Source organism: Oncorhynchus mykiss, chromosome 6 (assembly GCF_013265735.2).
Source record: "Oncorhynchus mykiss isolate Arlee chromosome 6, USDA_OmykA_1.1, whole genome shotgun sequence".
Lineage (NCBI taxonomy): Eukaryota > Metazoa > Chordata > Actinopteri > Salmoniformes > Salmonidae > Oncorhynchus > Oncorhynchus mykiss.
Window position 1 is genome coordinate 100675490 of NC_048570.1, and position 24832 is coordinate 100700321.

At 45.6% G+C, this 24832-nt stretch overlaps 1 protein-coding gene across 1 annotated transcript in view; it reads right to left on the minus strand.

Moving 5' to 3' along the window:
* The window catches only part of LOC110512363 (NT-3 growth factor receptor-like), a 215210-nt gene that overhangs the window by 177127 nt on the left and 13251 nt on the right, over positions 1-24832 (minus strand). Inside the window, exon 2 of the mRNA XM_036981730.1 lies at positions 1532-1606. Coding sequence (XP_036837625.1) covers positions 1532-1606 — 75 coding nt within the window. The remainder of the gene's footprint in view (positions 1-1531; positions 1607-24832) is intronic.

The following is a 24832-nucleotide window of genomic DNA, read 5'->3' on the forward strand; positions in this document are numbered from 1 at the left end:
CTGCCTATATTCCCATAGCTTAGCCTTTCTTTATACAGCTGCCTATATTCCCATAGCTTAGCCTTTCTCAATACAGCTGCCTATATTCCCATAGCTTACCCTTTCTTTAGACAGCTGTCTATATTCCCATAGCTTACCCTTTCTTTATACAGCTGCCTATATTCCCATAGCTTAGCCTTTCTTTATACAGCTGCCTATATTCCCATAGCTTAGCCTTTCTCAATACAGCTGCCTATATTCCCATAGCTTAGCCTTTCTTTAGACAGCTGTCTATATTCCCATAGCTTAGCCTTTCTTTAGACAGCTGCCTATATTCCCATAGCTTAGCCTTTCTCAAGACAGCTGCCTATATTCCCATAGCTTAGCCTTTCTTTAGACAGCTGCCTATATTCCCATAGCTTAGCCTTTCTTTAGACAGCTGCCTATATTCCCATAGCTTAGCCTTTCTTTATACAGCTGCCTATATTCCCATAGTTTAGCCTTTCTTTAGACAGCTGCCTATATTCCCATAGCTTAGCCTTTCTTTAGACAGCTGCCTATATTCCCATAGCTTAGCCTTTCTCAAGACAGCTGTCTATATTCCCATAGCTTAGCCTTTCTCAATACAGCTGCCTATATTCCTATAGCTTAGCCTTTCTTTAGACAGCTGTCTATATTCCCATAGCTTAGCCTTTATTTAGACAGCTGCCTATATTCCCATAGCTTAGCCTTTCTTTAGACAGCTGCCTATATTCCCATAGCTTAGCCTTTCTTTAGACAGCTGCCTATATTCCCATAGCTTAGCCTTTCTTTATACAGCTGCCTATATTCCCATAGCTTAGCCTTTCTCAAGACAGCTGTCTATATTCCCATAGCTTAGCCTTTCTTTAGACAGCTGCCTACATTCCTATAGCTTAGACTTTCTTTAGACAGCTGCCTATATTACCATAGCTTAGCCTTTCTTTATACAGCTGCCTATATTCCCATAGCTTAGCCTTTCTTTAGACAGCTGCCTATATTCCCATAGCTTAGCCTTTCTTTAGACAGCTGTCTATATTCCCATAGCTTAGCCTTTCTTTAGACAGCTGTCTATATTCCCATAGCTTAGCCTTTCTTTAGACAGCTGTCTATATTACCATAGCTTAGCCTTTCTTTAGACAGCTGCCTATATTCCCATAGCTTAGCCTTTATTTAGACAGCTGCCTATATTCCCATAGCTTAGCCTTTCTTTAGACAGCTGTCTATATTCCCATAGCTTAGCCTTTATTTAGACAGCTGCCTATATTCCCATAGCTTAGCCTTTCTCAAGACAGCTGCCTATATTCCTATAGCTTAGCCTTTCTTTAGACAGCTGCCTATGGCTGTATTGCTAAACATAGGTCACTACTTCAAAGTCAAAAGTAGTGCACTATATAGGGAATAGGGTGCCATAGGGCTCTGGTTTAAAGTAATGCACTATATAGGGAATCGGGTGCCATAGGGCTCTAAAGTAGTGCGATTTATAGGGAATAGGGTGCCACTTGGGACGCTGCCCTGTTGTATCAACACTTACAGCCTCTGTAGTCCAGTGTACAGCTCCATGTCCACATCTCTCAGAGTCTGCAGTCCTGTCCAGTTCTCTATGTGTCTGAAACAGAGTAACAAATCATTTTCATTCATCAGTAGTAACAGGGCAGCAGTAACAGGGCAGCAGTAACAGGGCAGCAGTAACAGGGCAGCAGTAACAGGGCAGCAGTAACAGGGCAGCAGTAACAGGGCAGCAGTAACAGGGCAGTAGTAACAGGGCAGTAGTAACAGGGCAGTAGTAACAGGGCAGCAGTAACAGGGCAGCAGTAACAGGGCAGTAGTAACAGGGCAGCAGTAACAGGGCAGTAGTAACAGGGCAGTAGTAACAGGGCAGTAGTAACAGGGCAGCAGTAACAGGGCAGCAGTAACAGAACAGCAGTAACAGGGCAGCAGTAACAGGGCAGTAGTAACAGGGCAGTAGTAACAGGGCAGCAGTAACAGGGCAGCAGTAACAGGGCAGCAGTAACAGGGCAGCAGTAACAGGTTAGTAGTAACAGGGCAGCAGTAACAGGGCAGTAGTAACAGGGCAGCAGTAACAGGGCAGTAGTAACAGGGCAGCAGTAACAGGGCAGCAGTAACAGGGCAGTAGTAACAGGGCAGCAGTAACAGGGCAGTAGTAACAGGGCAGCAGTAACAGGGCAGTAGTAACAGGGCAGCAGCCGTCGTTATTGAACAGTAGTAACAGGGCAGCAGTAACAGGGCAGTAGTAACAGGGCAGCAGCCGTCGTTATTGAACAGTAGTAACAGGGCAGCAGTAACAGGGCAGCAGTAACAGGGCAGCAGTAACAGGGCAGTAGTAACAGGGCAGTAGTAACAGGGCAGTAGTAACAGGGCAGCAGTAACAGGGCAGTAGTAACAGGGCAGTAGTAACAGGGCAGCAGTAACAGGGCAGTAGTAACAGGGCAGTAGTAACAGGGCAGTAGTAACAGGGCAGCAGTAACAGGGCAGTAGTAACAGGGCAGCAGCCGTCGTTATTGAACAGTAGTAACAGGGCAGCAGTAACAGGGCAGCAGTAACAGGGCAGTAGTAACAGGGCAGCAGCCGTCGTTATTGAACAGTAGTAACAGGGCAGCAGTAACAGGGCAGCAGTAACAGGGCAGTAGTAACAGGGCAGTAGTAACAGGGCAGCAGTCGTCATTTTAGACACATTAGTTGCTTAAGCAAAAGTTTGTTCATCCATTTTCATTCAAATTTCAATTATGTTACAGAGCTGTTACCCTGTTGGATACTTATAGATGCAGATGCTCAAATTCACTAGTGCAAAATGTCAATATGCTATATTAAAGCTGTTTAATTTGATCCTGAGTGTAGGTTATTTCCCTGACATCTGGAATCAAGGACTCATAACCCCAATCTTTAAGAACGGAGACAAATTTGACCCTAACAATTCCAGAGGCATTTGTGTGAACAGTAACCTGGGGAAGGTTTTCTGTAGCATTATAAATGGAAGAGTTCTAAACTTCCTTAATAAGCACAATGTCTTGAGTTAAAGCCACATTGGATTTATACCAAAACATCGCACAACTGACCATATTTACACCAAAATAATACCAAAACATCACACGACTGACCATATTTACACCACAATAATACCAAAACATCACACGACTGACCATATTTACACCAAAATAATACCAAAACATCACACGACTGACCATATTTACACCAAAATAATACCAAAACATCACACGACTGACCATATTTACACCACAATAATACCAAAACATCACACGACTGACCATATTTACACCAAAATAATACCAAAACATCACACGACTGACCATATTTACACCACAATAATACCAAAACATCACACGACTGACCATATTTACACCAAAATAATACCAAAACATCACACGACTGACCATATTTACACCAAAATAATACCAAAACATCACACGACTGACCATATTTACACCAAAATAATACCAAAACATCACACGACTGACCATATTTACACCAAAATAATACCAAAACATCACACGACTGACCATATTTACACCAAAATAATACCAAAACATCACACGACTGACCATATTTACACCCTACACACCCTGATAGTGTCACAAATTACTAAGGTGGGTGGAATCAGGCGCAGAGAGCAGGTTTCAATTATTAGACAGTTTATTCTCCGGCGCACAAAACAACAGTCAACCCAACACACAGGGTGAATAATCCAACGCAGGACCAAAATAGTCTGGAGAATAAAACTCATGAACACCACCAAATAACAGGAATACAAAGACAGAATCCCGCACTCGCAATGGAATCAGCAGGAGCAGCCGCGTCTCCTCTCCCATCGATGGAAGAGAGGGTCCTCCATCACACCAGCGTGCTTCACCGGATTGGTTCGGCCATGGACCAAATGATGGAGAGGATGGATCGATGGGAGAAGGGTCCTCCATCACACCAGCGCGCTTCACCGGATTGGTTCGGCCATGGACCAAATGATGGAGAGGATGGATCGATGGGAGAAGGAGTGGCCTTCCCACCTCATCTCCAGCAACCCCTTCTTCAGCACCTCCTGTTCCTGTCTCTGTGTTTTGCACCAGACAGGGCTGTTTTTTGGTTTTCCACGTTTATTGTTTCGTAGTGTTCGTGTTGATCTGTTTCTTATTAAACATGAATCAAAGAAACCGCGCTGCGTTTTGGTCCGCCTCTCCTTCACCACAGGAAAACCCTTACAGATAGATAAACAAGTCCACCAAAATAATACTAAAATGTATTCTTGCTTTATCGACTTCCAAAAAGCATTTGATTCTATTTGGCATACAGGACTGTTCTACAAAGTTATTGAAAGTGGTGTAGGGGGTAAAACGTGACATAATTAAATCAATGTCTACTGCCAATATGTGCAGCATCAAAACTGGCAAGAAAATAACATAATTCTTTAACCAGGGGCGGGGCCTTCGCCAGGGTTGCAAAAGCCCTGCAGTCTTCAATATTTACATCAACGAATTGGCCACTATTCTAGAAAAATCCTCACCTCATGGTGTTAGTCTCCACAGTTTAGAGGTTAAATGCTGATTTTCCAGAGAAGATCCAGATCTCAGGGAATTAGACCAAAATATATAGAGTACTGCGCACACTACAATTACTTAGGTTTAAAAAATAAGCTAAACTGGACACCTTAATGATGCAGTGAATTAACTGAGATAGTATGCAGGGCATTCTACTTAATTAAAAAACTAATTCAATACCTATTAAAATAGGGTTTTAACTAATTGAATGTGTCATTGAATAAATGATACTAGTGGTAATGGTAGAAGTAGAGATGTGAGAGAAATACATTACACTAGTGGTGATGGGGTAATCCTGTCCAACAACACAGTAGTGTTGACAGATGACAGGGGTAATCCTGTCCAACAACACAGTAGTGTTGACAGATGACAGGGGTAATCCTGTCCAACAACAGATTAGTGTTGACAGATGACAGGGGTAATCCTGTCCAACAACACAGTAGTGTTGACAGATGACTGATTAGACAGGTGACAGGGGTAATCCTGTCCAACAACACAGTAGTGTTGACAGATGACTGATTAGACAGGTGACAGGGGTAATCCTGTCCAACAACACAGTAGTGTTGACAGATGACTGATTAGACAGATGACAGAGGTAATCATGTCAAACATCAGAGTAGTGTTGACTGATGAGAGGAGGAATCCTGTCCAACATCAGTCGAGTGTTGACTGATGACAGGGGTAATCCTGTCCAACAACACAGTAGTGTTGACTGATGACAGGGGTAATCCTGTCCAACAACACAGTAGTGTTGACAGATGACTGATGCAGACAGATGGCAGAGGTAATCCTGTCCAACAACACAGTAGTGTTGACAGATGACTGATTAGACAGATGACAGGGGTAATCCTGTCCAACAACACAGTAGTGTTGACAGATGACTGATGCAGACAGATGACAGGGGTAATCCTGTCCAACAACACAGTAGTGTTGACAGATGACTGATGCAGACAGATGACAGGGGTAATCCTGTCCAACAACACAGTAGTGTTGACAGATGACTGATGCAGACAGATGACAGGGGTAATCCTGTCCAACAACACAGTAGTGTTGACAGATGACTGATGCAGACAGATGGCAGAGGTAATCCTGTCCAACAACAGAGTAGTGTTGACTGATGAGAGGAGGAATCCTGTCCAACAACAGTCTAGTGTTGACTGATGAGACGAGGAATCCTGTCCAACAACAGTCTAGTGTTGACTGATGAGACGAGGAATCCTGTCCAACAACAGTCTAGTGTTGACTGATGAGAGGAGGAATCCTGTCCAACATCAGTCGAGTGTTGACAGATGAGAGGGGTGTATACTAGGAGGGGAATATGATAGTCCTATATCATACTGTAGCAACACAAAGTATACCCTCAGTGACAACAAGGTACTGTCCCAAATGTCACCCTATTTCCTAAATAGTGCACTACTTTTGACCAGACATAGTGCACTACTTTTGACCAGAGCCCTATAGGAATGTAGGGAATAGGGTGCCATTTGAGTGCTTTCCAAAATAAAGAAGTAGTGTAATAGATGTAATACTGTGTGAAACCGTCCCTCCCGCCCTCCTCTCGTCTCCACTGAGGAATCACTTCTATTTGTTGCTAAACCAACTCACTATTTCACGATCTTGTCAAGAGGCCACCCTACACAAACATCCAAGGTCTCACAAATTGTAATCTTCTCTGATTCTCTCTGTTGTTTCCAATAGGGCTGATTCTCTCTATTGATTCCAACAGGACTGTCTCTACATGATTTATGAGGTGGTTATTATGATCTACAACACTGCGACTTCTGACTTAATGGGGCAATGTTAAATAAAATATAACATCTCAGGAGTGCTCTCCCTGCATTCTACATTCACTTCTTTTCCTTTCTATTTCATTTATGTTCCCTCTCTGTCCCTTTCTGTGTCCTTCTGTTCCCTTAATGTTCCCTTTCTGTTTCCTTTCTACTTCCTTTCTGTTCCCTTAATGTTCCCTTTCTGTTTCCTTTCTACTTCCTTTCTGTTCCCTTTCTGTTTCCTTTCTACTTCCTTTCTGTTTCCTTTCTGTTCCCTTTCTGTTTCCTTTCTGTTTCCTCTCTACTTCCTTTCTGTTTCCTTTCTACTTCCTTTCTGTTTCCTTTCTGTTCCCTTTCTACTTCCTTTCTGTTCCATTCTGTTTCCTTTCTGTTTCCTTTCTGTTTCCTCTCTACTTCCTTTCTGTTTCCTTTCTACTTCCTTTCTGTTTCCTTTCTGTTCCCTTTCTACTTCCTTTCTGTTCCATTTCTACTTCCTTTCTGTTCCCTTTCTACTTCCTTTCTGTTTCCTTTCTACTTCCTTTCTGTTTCCTTTCTGTTCCCTTTTTACTTCCTTTCTGTTCCCTTTCTACTTCCTTTCTGTTTCCTTTCTGTTCCCTTTCTACTTCCTTTATGTTCCCTTTCTACTTCCTTTCTGTTTCCTTTCTGTTCCCTTTCTGTTCCCTTTCTACTTCCTTTATGTTCCCTTTCTGCTTCCTTTCTACTTCCTTTCTGTTTCCTTTCTGTTTCCTTTCTGTTTCCTTTCTACTTCCTTTCTGTTTCCTTTCTGTTCCCTTTCTACTTCCTTTCTGTTCCCTTTCTGTTCCCTTTCTGCTTCCTTTCTGCTTCCTTTCTGTTCCCTTTCTACTTCCTTTCTGTTTCCTTTCTGTTTCCTTTCTGTTTCCTTTCTATTCCCTTTCTACTTCCTTTCTGTTTCCTTTCTGTTCCCTTTCTACTTCCTTTCTGTTCCCTTTCTGTTTCCTTTCTGTTCCCTTTCTACTTCCTTTCTGTTTCCTTTCTACTTCCTATATGTTTCCTTTCTGTTTCCTTTCTATTCCCTTTCTGCTTCCTTTCTGTTCCCTTTCTGTTTCCTTTCTGTTTCCTTTCTACTTAATTTCTGTTCCCTTTCTGTTTCCTATCTGTTTCCTTTCTGCTTCTTTTCTTTTCCCTTTCTGCTTCCTTTCTGTTCCCTTTCTGTTTCCTTTCTGTTTCCTTTCTGTTCCCTTTCTACTTCCATTCTGTTTCCTTTCTACTTCCTTTCTGTTTCCATTCTGTTTCCTTTCTGTTCCCTTTCTGTTCCCTTTCTACTTCCTTTCTACTTCCTTTCTGTTCCCTTCCTGTTCCCTTTCTGTTTCCTTTCTACTTCCTTTCTGTTTCCATTCTGTTTCCTTTCTGTTTCCTTTCTGTTCCCTTTCTACTTCCATTCTGTTTCCTTTCTACTTCCTTTCTGTTTCCAATCTGTTTCCTTTCTGTTCCCTTTCTGTTCCCTTTCTACTTCCTTTCTACTTCCTTTCTGTTCCCTTCCTGTTCCCTTTCTGTTTCCTTTCTGTTCCCTTTCTACTTCCTTTCTACTTCCTTTCTGTTCCCTTTCTGTTCCCTTTCTGTTTCCTTTCTGTTTCCTTTCTGTTCCCTTTCTGTTCCCTTTCTACTTCAATTCTGTTCCCTTTCTGTTCCCTTTCTGTTTCCTTTCTGTTTCCTTTCTGTTTCCTTTCTGTTTCCTTTCTACTTCCTTTCTGTTTCCTTTCTGTTTCCTTTCTATTCCCTTTCTGTTTCCTTTCTGTTTCCTTTCTACTTCCGTTCTGTTTCCTTTCTACTTCCTTTCTGTTTCCTTTCTACTTCCTTTCTACTTCCTTTCTGTTTCCTTTCTACTTCCATTCTGTTCCCTTTCTACTTCCTTTCTGTTTCCTTTCTACTTCATTCTGTTTCCTTTCTACTTCCTTTCTGTTTCCTTTCTACTTCCTTTCTGTTTCCTTTCTACTTACTTTCTACTTCCTGTTTCCTTTCTACTTCCTTTCTGTTTCCTTTCTACTTACTTTCTACTTCCTTTCTGTTTCCTTTCTACTTCCTTTCTGTTTCCTTTCTACTTCCGTTCTGTTTCCTTTCTACTTCCTTTCTGTTTTCTTTCTACTTCCTTTCTGTTTCCTTTCTGTTTCCTTTCTGTTTCCTTTCTACTTCCTTTCTGTTTCCTTTCTACTTCCTTTCTGTTTCCTTTCTATTCCCTTTCTGTTTCCTTTCTGTTTCCTTTCTGTTCCCTTTCTACTTCCTTTCTGTTCCCTTTCTGTTCCCTTTCTGTTTCCTTTCTGTTTCCTTTCTGTTTCCTTTCTGTTCCCTTTCTACTTCAATTCTGTTCCCTTTCTGTTCCCTTTCTGTTTCCTTTCTGTTTCCTTTCTACTTCCTTTCTGTTTCCTTTCTGTTTCCTTTCTATTCCCTTTCTGTTTCCTTTCTACTTCCGTTCTGTTTCCTTTCTACTTCCTTTCTGTTTCCTTTCTACTTCCTTTCTACTTCCTTTCTGTTTCCTTTCTACTTCCATTCTGTTCCCTTTCTACTTCCTTTCTGTTTCCTTTCTACTTCATTCTGTTTCCTTTCTACTTCCTTTCTGTTTCCTTTCTACTTCCTTTCTGTTTCCTTTCTACTTCCGTTCTGTTTCCTTTCTACTTCCTTTCTGTTTTCTTTCTACTTCCTTTCTGTTTCCTTTCTGTTTCCTTTCTACTTCCTTTCTGTTTCCTTTCTACTTCCTTTCTGTTTCCTTTCTATTCCCTTTCTGTTTCCTTTCTATTCCCTTTCTGTTTCCTATCTACTTCCTTTCTGTTCCCTTTCTACTTCCTTTCTGTTCCCTTTCTGTTTCCTTTCTGTTTCCTTTCTGTTCCCTTTCTGCGAGAGAAAGTTACATCCATAATGTACAGTATGGAGCCCTGTGTTCTGTGTGGTCCAACAGTTAGTGTGGTGGACCTCAGATCACATGTCTAGTCTAGACTACTAGAGTCAGCACGGGTTCACATCTGAATCAGACCGGATCAAATGTCCAGTCCAGACTACTAGAGTCAGCACGGGTTCACATCTGAATCATACCGGATCACATGTCCAGTCTAGACTACTAGAGTCAGCACGGGTTCACATCTGAATCAGACCGGATCACATGTCCAGTCTAGACTACTAGAGTCAGCACGGGTTCACATCTGAATCAGACCGGATCACATGTCCAGTCCAGACTACTAGAGTCAGCACGGGTTCACATCTGAATCATACCGGATCACATGTCCAGTCTAGACTACTAGAGTCAGCACGGGTTCACATCTGAATCAGACCGGATCACATGTCCAGTCTAGACTACTAGAGTCAGCACGTGTTCACATCTGAATCAGACCGGATCACATGTCCAGTCTAGACTACTAGAGTCAGCACGGGTTCACATCTGAATCATACCGGATCACATGTCCAGTCTAGACTACTAGAGTCAGCACGGGTTCACATCTGACTCAGACCGGATCACATGTCCAGTCTAGACTACTAGAGTCAGCACGGGTTCACATCTGACTCATACCGGATCACATGTCCAGTCTAGACTACTAGAGTCAGCACGGGTTCACATCTGACTCATACCGGATCACATGTCCAGTCTAGACTACTAGAGTCAGCACGGGTTCACATCTGACTCATACCGGATCACATGTCTAGTCTAGACTACTAGAGTCAGCACGGGTTCACATCTGACTCATACCGGATCACATGTCCAGTCTAGACTACTAGAGTCAGCACGGGTTCACATCTGACTCATACCGAATCACATGTCCAGTCTAGACTACTAGAGTCAGCACGGGTTCACATCTGACTAATACCGGATCACATGTCCAGTCTAGACTACTAGAGTCAGCACGGGTTCACATCTGACTCATGCCGGATCACATGTCCAGTCTAGACTACTAGAGTCAGCACAGGTTCACAGCTGACTCATGCCCTTCTGACTCACAAACTCTCCTACCATTCCTGTCTCCTCTTCACTGTCTAATCCAAATCAAATAAATAAAAACCCACCCAAAAATATGGAATATGAGCATCAAGCATTACAAATAGTATATTAACAAACGTAGGTGTTCTGAGCTCTTCTGTAAACAGGGCAAACATAATCATGTTGTGATAATTATAGTCTAGCGAGGTCTGCTGGGGTAGCCCCCATTCTGCTCTATGCCGGGGTAGCCCACAGTCTGTTCTCTGCCAGGGTAACCCCCAGTCTGCGCTCTGCCGGGGTAGCCCACAGTCTGCGCTCTGCCGGGGTAGCCCCCAGTCTGCGCTCTGCCGGGGTAGCCCCCAGTCTGCGCTCTGCCGGGGTAGCCCCCAGTCTGCGCTCTGCCGGGGTAGCCCCCAGTCTGCCCTCTGCCGGGGTAGCCCACATCCTGCCGGGGTAGCCCACAGTCCGCCGGGGTAGCCCACAGTCCGCCGGGGTAGCCCACAGTCCGCCGGGGTAGCCCACAGTCCGCCGGGATAGCCCACAGTCCGCCGGGGTAGCCCACAGTCCGCCGGGGTAGCCCACAGTCCGCCGGGGTAGCCCACAGTCCGCCGGGGTAGCCCACAGTCCGCCGGGGTAGCCCACAGTCCTCCGGGGTAGCCCACAGTCCGCCGGGGTAGCCCACAGTCCGCCGGGGTAGCCCACAGTCTGCTCTCTGCCGGGGTAGCCCACAGTCTGCGCTCTGCCGAGGTAGCCCCCGCTCTGCCGGGGTTGCCCCGGCATAATTTTGCACGCCCAATTTTTCAGTTTTTGATTTGTTAAAAAAGTTTGAAATATCCAATAAATGTCGTTCCACTTCATGATTGTGTCCCACTTGTTGTTGATTCTTCACAAAAAAATACAGTTTTATATCTTTATGTTTGAAGCCTGAAATGTGGCAAAAGGTCGCAAAGTTCAAGGGGGCCGAATACTTTCGCAAGGCACTGTATATACTGTAGAGGAATACTGTTATATATACTGTACAGACATCCTGAACCGCCCCTGAGCCCAGTTAGGGTCAGACATCCTGGACCGCCCCTGAGCCCAGTTAGGGTCAGACATCCTGGACCGCCCCTGAGCCCAGTTAGGGTCAGACATCCTGGACCGCTCCTGAGCCCAGTTAGGGTCAGACATCCTGGACCGCTCCTGAGCCCAGTTAGGGTCAGACATCCTGGACCGCTCCTGAGCCCAGTTAGGGTCAGACATCCTGGACCGCCCCTGAGCCCAGTTAGGGTCAGACATCCTGGGACAGCCCTTTTCTGCCATTCCGAATGCAACCCAATTTTGAGAAATTATCACCAGACCATGTTTTTCTCCAATAGGAGGGGAACAAAGGTTGTAGACCGAGCTTACCTCAATTACGAGATGGCTAAAGGTTGCAGACCATTGCTGAATCCTTTAACCATACCACGTGGTTAAACTCTTAAGACTATCGATACCGACAGAATGAGAACAAGTCTTTGATATTAATTACTAGTCTGCAACTAGGAATTCGGTATCATTGAATGAGAAGAACGACAACCGCCGAAACATCCATTCTATAATGAATGTCACTTTGAACTATCCCCTCTAACCAAGACAGAGGGAGAGAGACGGACAATTCTACAAAAGAAAGACTTTTCACCAGCGATCAAGACGACACACTGAGCGTAAATACACTGCTCATAAAAATAAAGGGAACCCTAAAATAACACATCCTAGATCTGATGCCTTCCTCTTCCTCTTGCAGGAACTGCTGACACACTCCAGCCACATGAGGTCTAGCATTGTCTTGCATTAGGAGGAACCCAGGGCCAACCGCACCAGCATATGGTCTCACAAGGGGTCTGAGGATCTCATCTCAGTACCTCATGGCAGTCAGGCTACCTCTGGCGAGCACATGGAGGGCTGTGCGTAACCCCAAAGAAATGCCACCCCACACCATGACTGACCCACCGCCAAACCGGTCATGCTGGAGGATGTTGCAGGCAGCAGAACGTTCTCCACGGCGTCTCCAGACTGTCACATGTGCTCAGTGTGAACCTGCTTTGTGTGAACCAGCACAGGGCGCCAGTGGCGAATTTGCCACTGGCAAATGAAAAACGTCCTGCACGGTGTTGGGCTGTAAGCACAACCCCCACCTGTGGACATCGGGCCCTCATACCACCCTCATGGAGTCCGTTTCTGACCGTTTGAGCAGACACATGCACATTTGTGGCCTGCTGGAGGTCATTTTGCAGGGCTCTGGCAGTGCTCCTCCTGCTCCTCCTTGCACAAAGGCGGAGGTAGCGGTCCTGCTGCTGGGTTGTTGCCCTCCTACGGCCTCCTCCACGTCTCCTGATGTACTGGCCTGTCTCCTGGTAGCGCCTCCATGCTCTGGACACTACGCTGACAGACACAGCAAACCTTCTTGCAAACAGCTCGCATTGATGTTCCATCCTGGATGAGCTGCATTACCTGAGCCACTTGTGTGGGTTGTAGACTCCGTCTCATGCTACCACTAGAGTGAAAGCACCGCCAGCATTCAAAAGCGACCAAAACATCAGCCAGGAAGCATAGGAACTGAGAAGTGGTCTGTGGTCCCCACCTGCAGAACCACTCCTTTATTGGGGGTGTCTTGCTAATTGCCTATAATTTCTACCTGTTGTCTATTCCATTTGCACAACAGCATGTGCAATTTATTGTCAATCAGTGTTGCTTCCTAAGTGGACAGTTTGATTTCACAGAAGTGTGATTGACTTGGAGTTACATTGTGTTTTTTAAGTGTTCCCTTTATTTTTTTGAGCAGTGTATATATATTGATTGCAATTGTTCCCCGAATGAGTGAGCCTTCATGTGCAAAGGATTAGCATTTCAATTGTTATATTAACTCTGTAGTGACTTCTTAGTCGACCCCCACTTCTACTTTGTCCAACAAGCCGCCATGCCGGTTCAGCCCACTAGGGGGACATCCTCCTATCATTACATTTACCTTTGTTTGTTTGTTTATGCATTTCTGTGAATTACTTAGTTAGTAATAAATACATGATTTAAGACAATTGATGTATGGATGACTCATAGTGAAGACTGGGATCGTGAAGATAACCAACAATTTATGACGTTTGGAATGAGACTAACGTGAGGTAAAGTAAATAATTCATTAATTCGAAGACTAATTGATCAGATAAAATATCTGAAAAGTTATTTTAGGAAATGATAACATTATAATCTGAATACATTTCCTTGGTGCCCCAACTTCCTGGTTAATTAGTTACATGATTAATCAGTTGATCGCGTAATACTAATTACAGAGAATCTTTGATAAAAACTATCAGTCTTCAGTTAATGATAGTAAAGACACAACACTGGCCATGGACCCAAAATATCGATGTTTTGTTCCCCGAGCCACTTAGTTGGCCACTTTTGCCTTATGGCAAGGTGCTCCATCATACTGGAAAAGGCATTGTTCATCACCGAACTGTTCCTGGATGGTTGGGAGAAGTTGCTCTCGGAGGATGTGTTGGTACCATTCTTTAATCATGGCTGTGTTCTTAGGCAAAATTGTGAGTGAGCCCACTCCCTTGGCTGAGAAGCAACCCCACACATGAATGGTCTCAGGATGCTTAACTGTTGGCATGACACAGGACTGATGGTAGCACTCACCTTGTCTTCTCCGGACAAGCTTTATTCCGGATGCCCCAAACAATGGGAAAGGGGATTCATTAGAGAACATTACTTTACCCAAGTCCTCAGCAGTCCAATCCCTGTACCTTTTGCAGAATATCAGTCTGTCCCTGATGTTTTTCCTGGAAAGAAGTGGCTTCTTTGCTGCCCTTCTTGACACCAAAGTCTTCGCCTCACTGTGCATGCAGATGCACTCACACCTGCCTGCTGCCATTCCTGAGCAAGCTGATCCCGCAGCTGAATCAACTTAGGAGACGGCACTTGCTGGACTTTCTTGGGCGCCCTGAAGCCTTCTTCACAAAAATTGAACGGCTCTCCTTGAAGTTCTTGATGATCCGTTAAATGGTTGATTTAGGTGCAATCTTACTGGCAGTAATATCCTTGCTTGTGAAGCCCTTTTTGTACAAAGCAATGATGACGGCACGTGTTTCCTTGCAGTTGACCATGCTTGACAGAGGAAGAACAATGATTCCAAGCTCCACCCTCCTTTTGAAGCTTCCAGTCTGTTATTCAAACTCAATCAGCATAACAGAGTGATCTCCAGCCTTGTCCTCGTCAACACTCACACCTGTGTTAATGAGAGAATCACTGACATGATGTCAGCTGGTCCTTTTGTGGCAGGGCTGAAATGCAGAGAATTTTTTGGGGGGGGGATTCAGTTCATTTGCATGGCAAAGGGGGACTTTGCAATTAATTGCAATTCATCTGATCACTCTTCATAACATTCTGGAGTATATGCAAATTGCCATCATACAAACTGAGGCAGCAGACTTCGTGAAAATGTATATTTGTGTCATTCTCAAAACGTTTGGCCACGACTGTACGCTGACTTCCTGTTAAAGCTCGGGCTGATTTCAAGGTTTTTACTGCTAACTTACAAAGCATTACATGGACTTGCTCCTACCTCCGATATGGTCCTGCCGTGCATACCTACACGTACGCTACGGTCACAAGATGCAGGCCTCCTTATTGTCCCTAGAATTTCTAAGCAAACAGCTGGGGGCAGGGCTTTCTCCTATAGAGCTCCATTTTTATGGAACGGTCTGCCTACCCATGTGAGAGACGCAGACTGTCTCAACCTTTAAAGTCTTTATTGAAGATCTCTTCAGTGGGTCCGATGATTCAGTGTAGTCTGTCCTCACACACATCTCTCTGACTTTACATTGCTGTCCTCACAAAAACACACACAGCCTCTCTACAGCCAATGAACTAAACAAATTCTTCACCCGCTTTGAAACAGGGGTCACCCCCACTACCCTGGCCTGTCTGGAGGAGGGTGTCATGGCAACCAAGAGCGCGCTTGTCATTGAAGAGGAAGTCGTACAACGAGTGTTCAAGAGCACTGGAGCATGAAAGAGCCCGGGGCCTGATCACATCAGTGGTCGTGTCTTGAAACACTGTTCAGCTGAGAGGTGTCTTCTGCTCTCTCTTTCAGAGGTCCCTGGATACATTGGAAATTCCATCTTTATGGGAAAAATATCTATTGTTGTACCTGTCCCAAAAACCTCTCATCTGTCTGCGTCAAATGATTACAGACCTGTTCGCTCTGACCCCCTCTCTTGATTAAATCTCTTGAAAATATCATGAAAGAGCCCGGGGCCTGATCACATCAGTGGTCGTGTCTTGAAACACTGTTCAGCTGAGAGGTGTCTTCTGCTCTCTCTTTCAGAGGTCCCTGGATACATTGGAAATTCCATCTTTATGGGAAAAATATCTATTGTTGTACCTGTCCCAAAAACCTCTCATCTGTCTGCGTCAAATGATTACAGACCTGTTCGCTCTGACCCCCTCTCTTGATTAAATCTCTTGAAAATATCATCAAGGCATACATCAACACCACCTTATTGACCCCTCCAATTTGCATACCGGTCAGAGAGAGGGACCTTTTGATCTTACATCTGGTGTACATGTGTTTGGAGGGCAGTAAACCCCATGTGCGTATCATACATTTGGAGGGCAGTAAATGTGCATATCATGTTTGCAGATTTCTAATCGCCATTTAACTCAATCGATCCATTGGTCCTCGCGGACAGACTGAGAGGAAACTTGGGACTCAATGCTTATCACAAGGATCACCAACTTCCTAACTGAGAGCCCTCCATCTCTCTACCTGATCATCTCTCTACCTGGTCATCTCTCTACCTGGTCATCTCTCTACCTGGTCATCTCTCTACCTGGTCATCTCTCTACCTGGACAGAGCCCTCCATCTCTCTACCTGGGCAGAGCCCTCCATCTCTCTACCTGGGCAGAGCCCTCCATCTCTTTACCTGGGCAGAGCCCTCCATACATAGTGTTTGACTCTTCCCATCCACTCCACCCTGAATTCCAGCTCCTCCCCTCTGGACACAGGTACAGACTACCTAACGTAAAATAAAATAGGGCCAAGTTCCCTTTTATTCCGAATGCAATTCTGCAACTTAATGTTGGACTAATTTCACTTAGCACTTAGCACCTATAAGTTGGTAAATATCCTTTGCTATTTATTTTACATTTTTAGATGTTATATGTTTTATGACTGCTGCAAGATGAATTGTCTCTTTGAGGATATTCAAGTTTTCTGAATCCGAAACCCTCTGACTTGGTGTTGCTGTCCTCACACACATTCCTCTGATTTTATGTTGCTGTCCTCACACACATCCCTGACTTGATGTTGCTGTCCTCACACACATTCCTCTGATTTTATGTTGCTGTCCTCACACACATCCCTGACTTTATGGTGCTGTCCTCACACACATCCATCTGACTGTATGTTGATGTCCTCACACACATCGATCTGACTTGATGTTGCTGTCCTCACACACATCCCTCTGACTTGATGTTGATGTCCTCACACACATCCCTCTGACTTGATGTTGCTGTCCTCACACACATCCCTCTGACTTGATGTTGCTGTCCTCACACACATCCCTCTGACTTGATGTTGCTGTCCTCACACACATCCCTCTGACTTGATGTTGCTGTCTTCACACACGTCCCTCTGACTTTATGTTGCTGTCCTCACACACATCCCTGACTTTATGGTGCTGTCCTCACACACATCCCTCTGACTGTATGTTGATGTCCTCACACACATCGATCTGACTTGATGTTGCTGTCCTCACACACATCCCTCTGACTTAATGTTGCTGTCCTCACACACATCCCTCTGACTTGATGTTGATGTCCTCACACACATCCCTCTGACTTGATGTTGCTGTCCTCACACACATCCCTCTGACTTAATGTTGCTGTCCTCACTACACATCCCTCTGACTTGATGTTGCTGTCCTCACACACATCCCTCTGACTTGATGTTGCTGTCCTCACACACATCGATCTGACTTTATGTTGTGGTCCTCACACACATCGATCTGACTTGATGTTGCTGTCCTCACACACATCCCTCTGACTTGATGTTGCTGTCCTCACTACACATCGATCTGACTTTATGTTGCTGTCCTCACACACATCCCTCTGACTTAATGTTGCTGTCCTCACACACATCCCTCTGACTTAATGTTGCTGTCCTCACTACACATCCCTCTGACTTGATGTTGCTGTCCTCACACACATCCCTCTGACTTGATGTTGCTGTCCTCACACACATCCCTCTGACTTGATGTTGCTGTCCTCACACACATCCCTCTGAATTTATGTTGATGTCCTCACACACATCCCTCTGACTTGATGTTGCTGTCCTCACACACATCCCTCTGACTTGATGTTGATGTCCTCACACACATTACTCTGACTTGATGTCCTCACACACATCCCTCTGACTTGATGTTTCTGTCCTCACACACATCCCTCTGACTTGATGTTGATGTCCTCACACACATCCCTCTGACTTGATGTCCTCACACACATCTCTCTGACTGTATGTTGATGTCCTCACACACATCCCTCTGACTTGATGTTGCTGTCCTCACACACATCCCTCTGACTTGATGTTGCTGTCCTCACACACATCCCTCTGAATTTATGTTGATGTCCTCACACACATCCCTCTGACTTGATGTTGCTGTCCTCACACACATCCCTCTGACTTGATGTTGATGTCCTCACACACATTACTCTGACTTGATGTCCTCACACACATCCCTCTGAATTGATGTTGCTGTCCTCACACACATACCTCTGACTTTATGTTGCTGTCCTCACACACATCCCTCTGACTTGATGTTGCTGTCCTCACACACATCCCTCTGACTTAATGTTGCTGTCCTCACTACACATCCCTCTGACTTGATGTTGCTGTCCTCACACACATCCCTCTGACTTGATGTTGCTGTCCTCACACACATCGATCTGACTTTATGTTGTGGTCCTCACACACATCGATCTGACTTGATGTTGCTGTCCTCACACACATCCCTCTGACTTGATGTTGCTGTCCTCACTACACATCGATCTGACTTTATGTTGCTGTCCTCACACACATCCCTCTGACTTAATGTTGCTGTCCTCACTACACATCCCTCTGACTTGATGTTGCTGTCCTCACACACATCCCTCTGACTTGATGTTGCTGTCCTCACACACATCGATCTGACTTTATGTTGTGGTCCTCACACACATCGATCTGACTTGATGTTGCTGTCCTCACACACAACCCTCTGACTTGATGTTGCTGTCCTCACTACACATCGATCTGACTTTATGTTGCTGACCTCACACACATCCCTCTGACTTTATGTTGCTGTCCTCACACACATCCCTCGGACTTTATGTTGCTGTCCTAACACACATCCCTCTGACTTGATGTTTCTGTCCTCACACACATCCCTCTGACTTGATGTTGATGTCCTCACACACATCCCTCTGACTTGATGTCCTCACACACATCTCTCTGACTGTATGTTGATGTCCTCACACACATCCCTCTGAATTTATGTTGCTGTCCTCACTACACATCCCTCTGACTTGATGTTGCTGTCCTCACACACATCGATCTGACTTTATGTTGCTGTCCTCACACACATCCCTCTGACTTTATGTTGCTGTCCTCACATACATCCCTCTGACTTTATGTTACTAGCGTAGCCTTCAGGCTAGTCAGTCACTCACACACATCCCTCTGACTTGATGTTGCTGTCCTCACTACACATCCCTCTGACTTGATGTTGCTGTCCTCACAAACATACCTCTGACTTGATGTTGCTGTCCTCACTACACATCCCTCTGACTTGATGTTGCTGTCCTCACACACATCGATCTGACTTGATGTTGCTGTCCTCACACACATCCCTCTGACTTGATGTTGCTGTCCTCACACACATCCCTCTGACTTTATGTTACTAGCGTAGCCTTCAGGCTAGTCAGTCACTCACACACATCCCTCTGACTTGATGTTGCTGTCCTCACACACATACCTCTGACTTTATGTTGCTGTCCTCACACACATCCCTCTGACTTGATGTTGCTGTCCTCACACACATCCCTCTGACTTGATGTCCTCACACACATCCCTCTGAATTTATGTTGCTGTCCTCACACACATCCATCTGACTTGATGTTGCTGTCCTCACACACATCCCTCTGACTTGATGTTGATGTCCTCACACACATCCCTCTGACTTGATGTCCTCACACACATCCCTCTGACTTGATGTTGCTGTCCTCACTACACATCCCTCTGACTTGATGTTGCTGTCCTCACACACATACCTCTGACTTTATGTTGCTGTCCTCACTACACATCCCTCTGACTCGATGTTGCTGTCCTCACACACATCGATCTGACTTTATGTTGCTGTCCTCACACACATCCCTGACTTTATGTTGCTGTCCTCGCACACATCCCTCTGACTTGATGTTGCTGTCCTCACACACATCCCTCTGACTTGATGTTGCTGTCCTCACACACATCCCTCTGACTTGATGTTGCTTTCCTCACTACACATCCCTCTGACTTTATGTTGCTGTTCTCACACACATCACTCTGACTTGATGTTGCTGTCCTCACACACATCCCTCTGACTTTATGTTACTAGCGTAGCCTTCAGGCTAGTCAGTCACTCACACACATCCCTCTGACTTGATGTTGCTGTCCTCACACACATCCCTCTGACTTGATGTTGATGTCCTCACACACATCCCTCTGACTTGATGTCCTCACACACATCCCTCTGACTGTATGTTGATGTCCTGACACACATCCCTCTGACTTGATGTTGCTGTACTCACACACATCCCTGACTTGATGTTGCTGTCCTCACACACATCCCTCTGAATTTATGTTGCTGTCCTCACTACACATCCCTCTGACTTGATGTTGCTGTCCTCACACACATCGATCTGACTTTATGTTGCTGTCCTCACACACATCCCTCTGACTTCATGTTGCTGTCCTCACATACATCCCTCTGACTTTATGTTACTAGCGTAGCCTTCAGGCTAGTCAGTCACTCACACACATCCCTCTGACTTGATGTTGCTGTCCTCACACACATCGATCTGACTTGATGTTGCTGTCCTCACACACATCCCTCTGACTTGATGTTGCTGTCCTCACACACATCCCTCTGACTTTATGTTACTAGCGTAGCCTTCAGGCTAGTCAGTCACTCACACACATCCCTCTGACTTGATGTTGCTGTCCTCACACACATACCTCTGACTTTATGTTGCTGTCCTCACACACATCCCTCTGACTTGATGTTGCTGTCCTCACACACATCCCTCTGAGTTGATGTCCTCACACACATCCCTCTGAATTTATGTTGCTGTCCTCACACACATCCATCTGACTTGATGTTGCTGTCCTCACACACATCCCTCTGACTTGATGTTGATGTCCTCACTACACATCCCTCTGACTTGATGTCCTCACACACATCCCTCTGACTTGATGTTGCTGTCCTCACTACACATCCCTCTGACTTGATGTTGCTGTCCTCACACACATACCTCTGACTTTATGTTGCTGTCCTCACTACACATCCCTCTGACTTGATGTTGCTGTCCTCACACACATCCCTCTGACTTGATGTTGCTTTCCTCACTACACATCCCTCTGACTTTATGTTGCTGTTCTCACACACATCACTCTGACTTGATGTTGCTGTCCTCACACACATCCCTCTGAATTTATGTTGCTGTCCTCACTACACATCCCTCTGACTTGATGTTGCTGTCCTCACACACATCGATCTGACTTTATGTTGCTGTCCTCACACACATCCCTCTGACTTTATGTTGCTGTCCTCACATACATCCCTCTGACTTTATGTTACTAGCGTAGCCTTCAGGCTAGTCAGTCACTCACACACATCCCTCTGACTTGATGTTGCTGTCCTCACACACATCCCTCTGACTTGATGTTGCTGTCCTCACACACATCCCTCTGAATTTATGTTGCTGTCCTCACTACACATCCCTCTGACTTGATGTTGCTGTCCTCACACACATCGATCTGACTTTATGTTGCTGTCCTCACACACATCCCTCTGACTTTATGTTGCTGTCCTCACATACATCCCTCTGACTTTATGTTACTAGCGTAGCCTTCAGGCTAGTCAGTCACTCACACACATCCCTCTGACTTGATGTTGCTGTCCTCACTACACATCCCTCTGACTTGATGTTGCTGTCCTCACAAACATACCTCTGACTTGATGTTGCTGTCCTCACTACACATCCCTCTGACTTGATGTTGCTGTCCTCACACACATCGATCTGACTTGATGTTGCTGTCCTCACACACATCCCTCTGACTTGATGTTGCTGTCCTCACACACATCCCTCTGACTTTATGTTACTAGCGTAGATTTCAGGCTAGTCAGTCACTCACACACATCCCTCTGACTTGATGTTGCTGTCCTCACACACATACCTCTGACTTTATGTTGCTGTCCTCACACACATCCCTCTGACTTGATGTTGCTGTCCTCACACACATCCCTCTGACTTGATGTCCTCACACACATCCCTCTGAATTTATGTTGCTGTCCTCACACACATCCCTCTGACTTGATGTTGTTGTCCTCACACACATCCCTCTGACTTGATGTTGATGTCCTCACACACATCCCTCTGACTTGATGTCCTCACACACATCCCTCTGACTTGATGTTGCTGTCCTCACTACACATCCCTCTGACTTGATGTTGCTGTCCTCACACACATACCTCTGACTTTATGTTGCTGTCCTCACTACACATCCCTCTGACTCGATGTTGCTGTCCTCACACACATCGATCTGACTTTATGTTGCTGTCCTCACACACATCCCTGACTTTATGTTGCTGTCCTCGCACACATCCCTCTGACTTGATGTTGCTGTCCTCACACACATCCCTCTGACTTGATGTTGCTGTCCTCACACACATCCCTCTGACTTGATGTTGCTTTCCTCACTACACATCCCTCTGACTTTATGTTGCTGTTCTCACACACATCACTCTGACTTTATGTTGCTGTTCTCACACACATCACTCTGACTTTATGTTACTAGCGTAGCCTTCAGGCTAGTCAGTCACTCACACACATCCCTCTGACTTCATGTTACTAGCGTAGCCTTCAGGCTAGTCAGTCACTCACACACATCCCTCTGACTTTATGTTGCTAGCGTAGCCTTCAGGCTAGTCAGTCACTCACACACATCCCTCTGACTTTATGTTGCTAGCGTAGCCTTCAGGCTAGTCAGTCACTCACACACATCCCTCTGACTTTATGTTGCTAGCGTAGCCTTGAAGGTTAGTCAGTCACTCACACACATCCCTCTGACTTTATGTTGCTGTCCTCACACACATCCCTCTGACTTTATGTTACTAGCGTAGCCTTCAGGCTAGTCAGTCACTCACACACATCCCTCTGACTTTATGTTGCTGTCCTCACACACATCCCTCTGATTTGATGTTGCTGTCCTCACACACATCCCTCTGACTTGATGTCCTCACACACATCCCTCTGAATTTATGTTGCTGTCCTCACACACATCCATCTGACTTGATGTTGCTGTCCTCACACACATCCCTCTGACTTGATGTTGATGTCCTCACACACATCCCTCTGACTTGATGTCCTCACACACATCCCTCTGACTTGATGTTGCTGTCCTCACTACACATCCCTCTGACTTGATGTTGCTGTCCTCACACACATACCTCTGACTTTATGTTGCTGTCCTCACTACACATCCCTCTGACTCGATGTTGCTGTCCTCACACACATCGATCTGACTTTATGTTGCTGTCCTCACACACATCCCTGACTTTATGTTGCTGTCCTCGCACACATCCCTCTGACTTGATGTTGCTGTCCTCACACACATCCCTCTGACTTGATGTTGCTTTCCTCACTACACATCCCTCTGACTTTATGTTGCTGTTCTCACACACATCACTCTGACTTTATGTTACTAGCGTAGCCTTCAGGCTAGTCAGTCACTCACACACATCCCTCTGACTTTATGTTGCTAGCGTAGCCTTGAAGGTTAGTCAGTCACTCACACACATCCCTCTGACTTTATGTTGCTGTCCTCACACACATCCCTCTGACTTTATGTTACTAGCGTAGCCTTCAGGCTAGTCAGTCACTCACACACATCCCTCTGACTTTATGTTACTAGCGTAGCCTTCAGGCTAGTCAGTCACTCACACACATCCCTCTGACTTTATGTTGCTAGCGTAGCCTTCAGGCTAGTCAGTCACTCACACACATCCCTCTGACTTTATGTTACTAGCGTAGCCTTCAGGCTAGTCAGTCACTCACACACATCCCTCCGACTTTATGTTGCTAGCGTAGCCTTCAGGCTAGTCAGTCACTCACACACATCCCTCTGACTTTATGTTGCTAGCGTAGCCTTGAAGGTTAGTCAGTCACTCACACACATCCCTCTGACTTTATGTTGCTGTCCTCACACACATCCCTCTGACTTTATGTTACTAGCGTAGCCTTCAGGCTAGTCATTCACTCACACACATCCCTCTGACTTCATGTTGCTAGCGTAGCCTTCAGGCTAGTCAGTCACTCACACACATCCCTCTGACTTTATGTTGCTAGCGTAACCTTCAGGCTAGTCAGTCACTCACACACATCCCTCTGACTGTATGTTGCTAGCGTAGCCTTCAGGCTAGTCAGTCACTCACACACATCCCTCTGACTTTATGTTGCTAGCGTAGCCTTCAGGCTAGTCAGTCACTCACACACATCCCTCTGACTTTATGTTGCTAGCGTAGCCTTCAGGCTAGTCAGTCACTCACACACATCCCTCTGACTTTATGTTGCTAGCGTAGCCTTCAGGCTAGTCAGTCACTCACACACATCCCTCTGACTGTATGTTGCTAGCGTAGCCTTCAGGCTAGTCAGTCACTCACACACATCCCTCTGACTTTATGTTGCTAGCGTAGCCTTCAGGCTAGTCAATCACTCACACACATCCCTCTGACTTTATGTTGCTGTCCTCACACACATCCCTCTGACTTTATGTTACTAGCGTAGCCTTCAGGCTAGTCAGTCACTCACACACATCCCTCTGACTTTATGTTGCTAGCGTAGCCTTCAGGCTAGTCAGTCACTCACACACATCCCTCTGACTTTATGTTGCTAGCGTAGCCTTCAGGCTAGTCAGTCACTCACACACATCCCTCTGACTTTATGTTGCTAGCGTAGCCTTCAGGCTAGTCAGTCACGTCCCTGGTTCTAGTTCTGAAAGCATCTTGTGGTTATTAAGATACAGATGCTTCATTAGTATGCGTGTCCCTGCTCCTCGCTAGCTGCAGATGTGTGACTGCGTGGGAGAAGACGGGTCACATGGTCTTTTCATTACAGCTCTGTATGCAGGGGATCCAAACACTCCCCCTACTCTCCTCCTCCCCTCCCACTACCCCTACACCCCTCCCCACTCCTCCCCCACCCTCCTCCCCTCCCACTCCTCTCCTCCCCCTACCTCCCC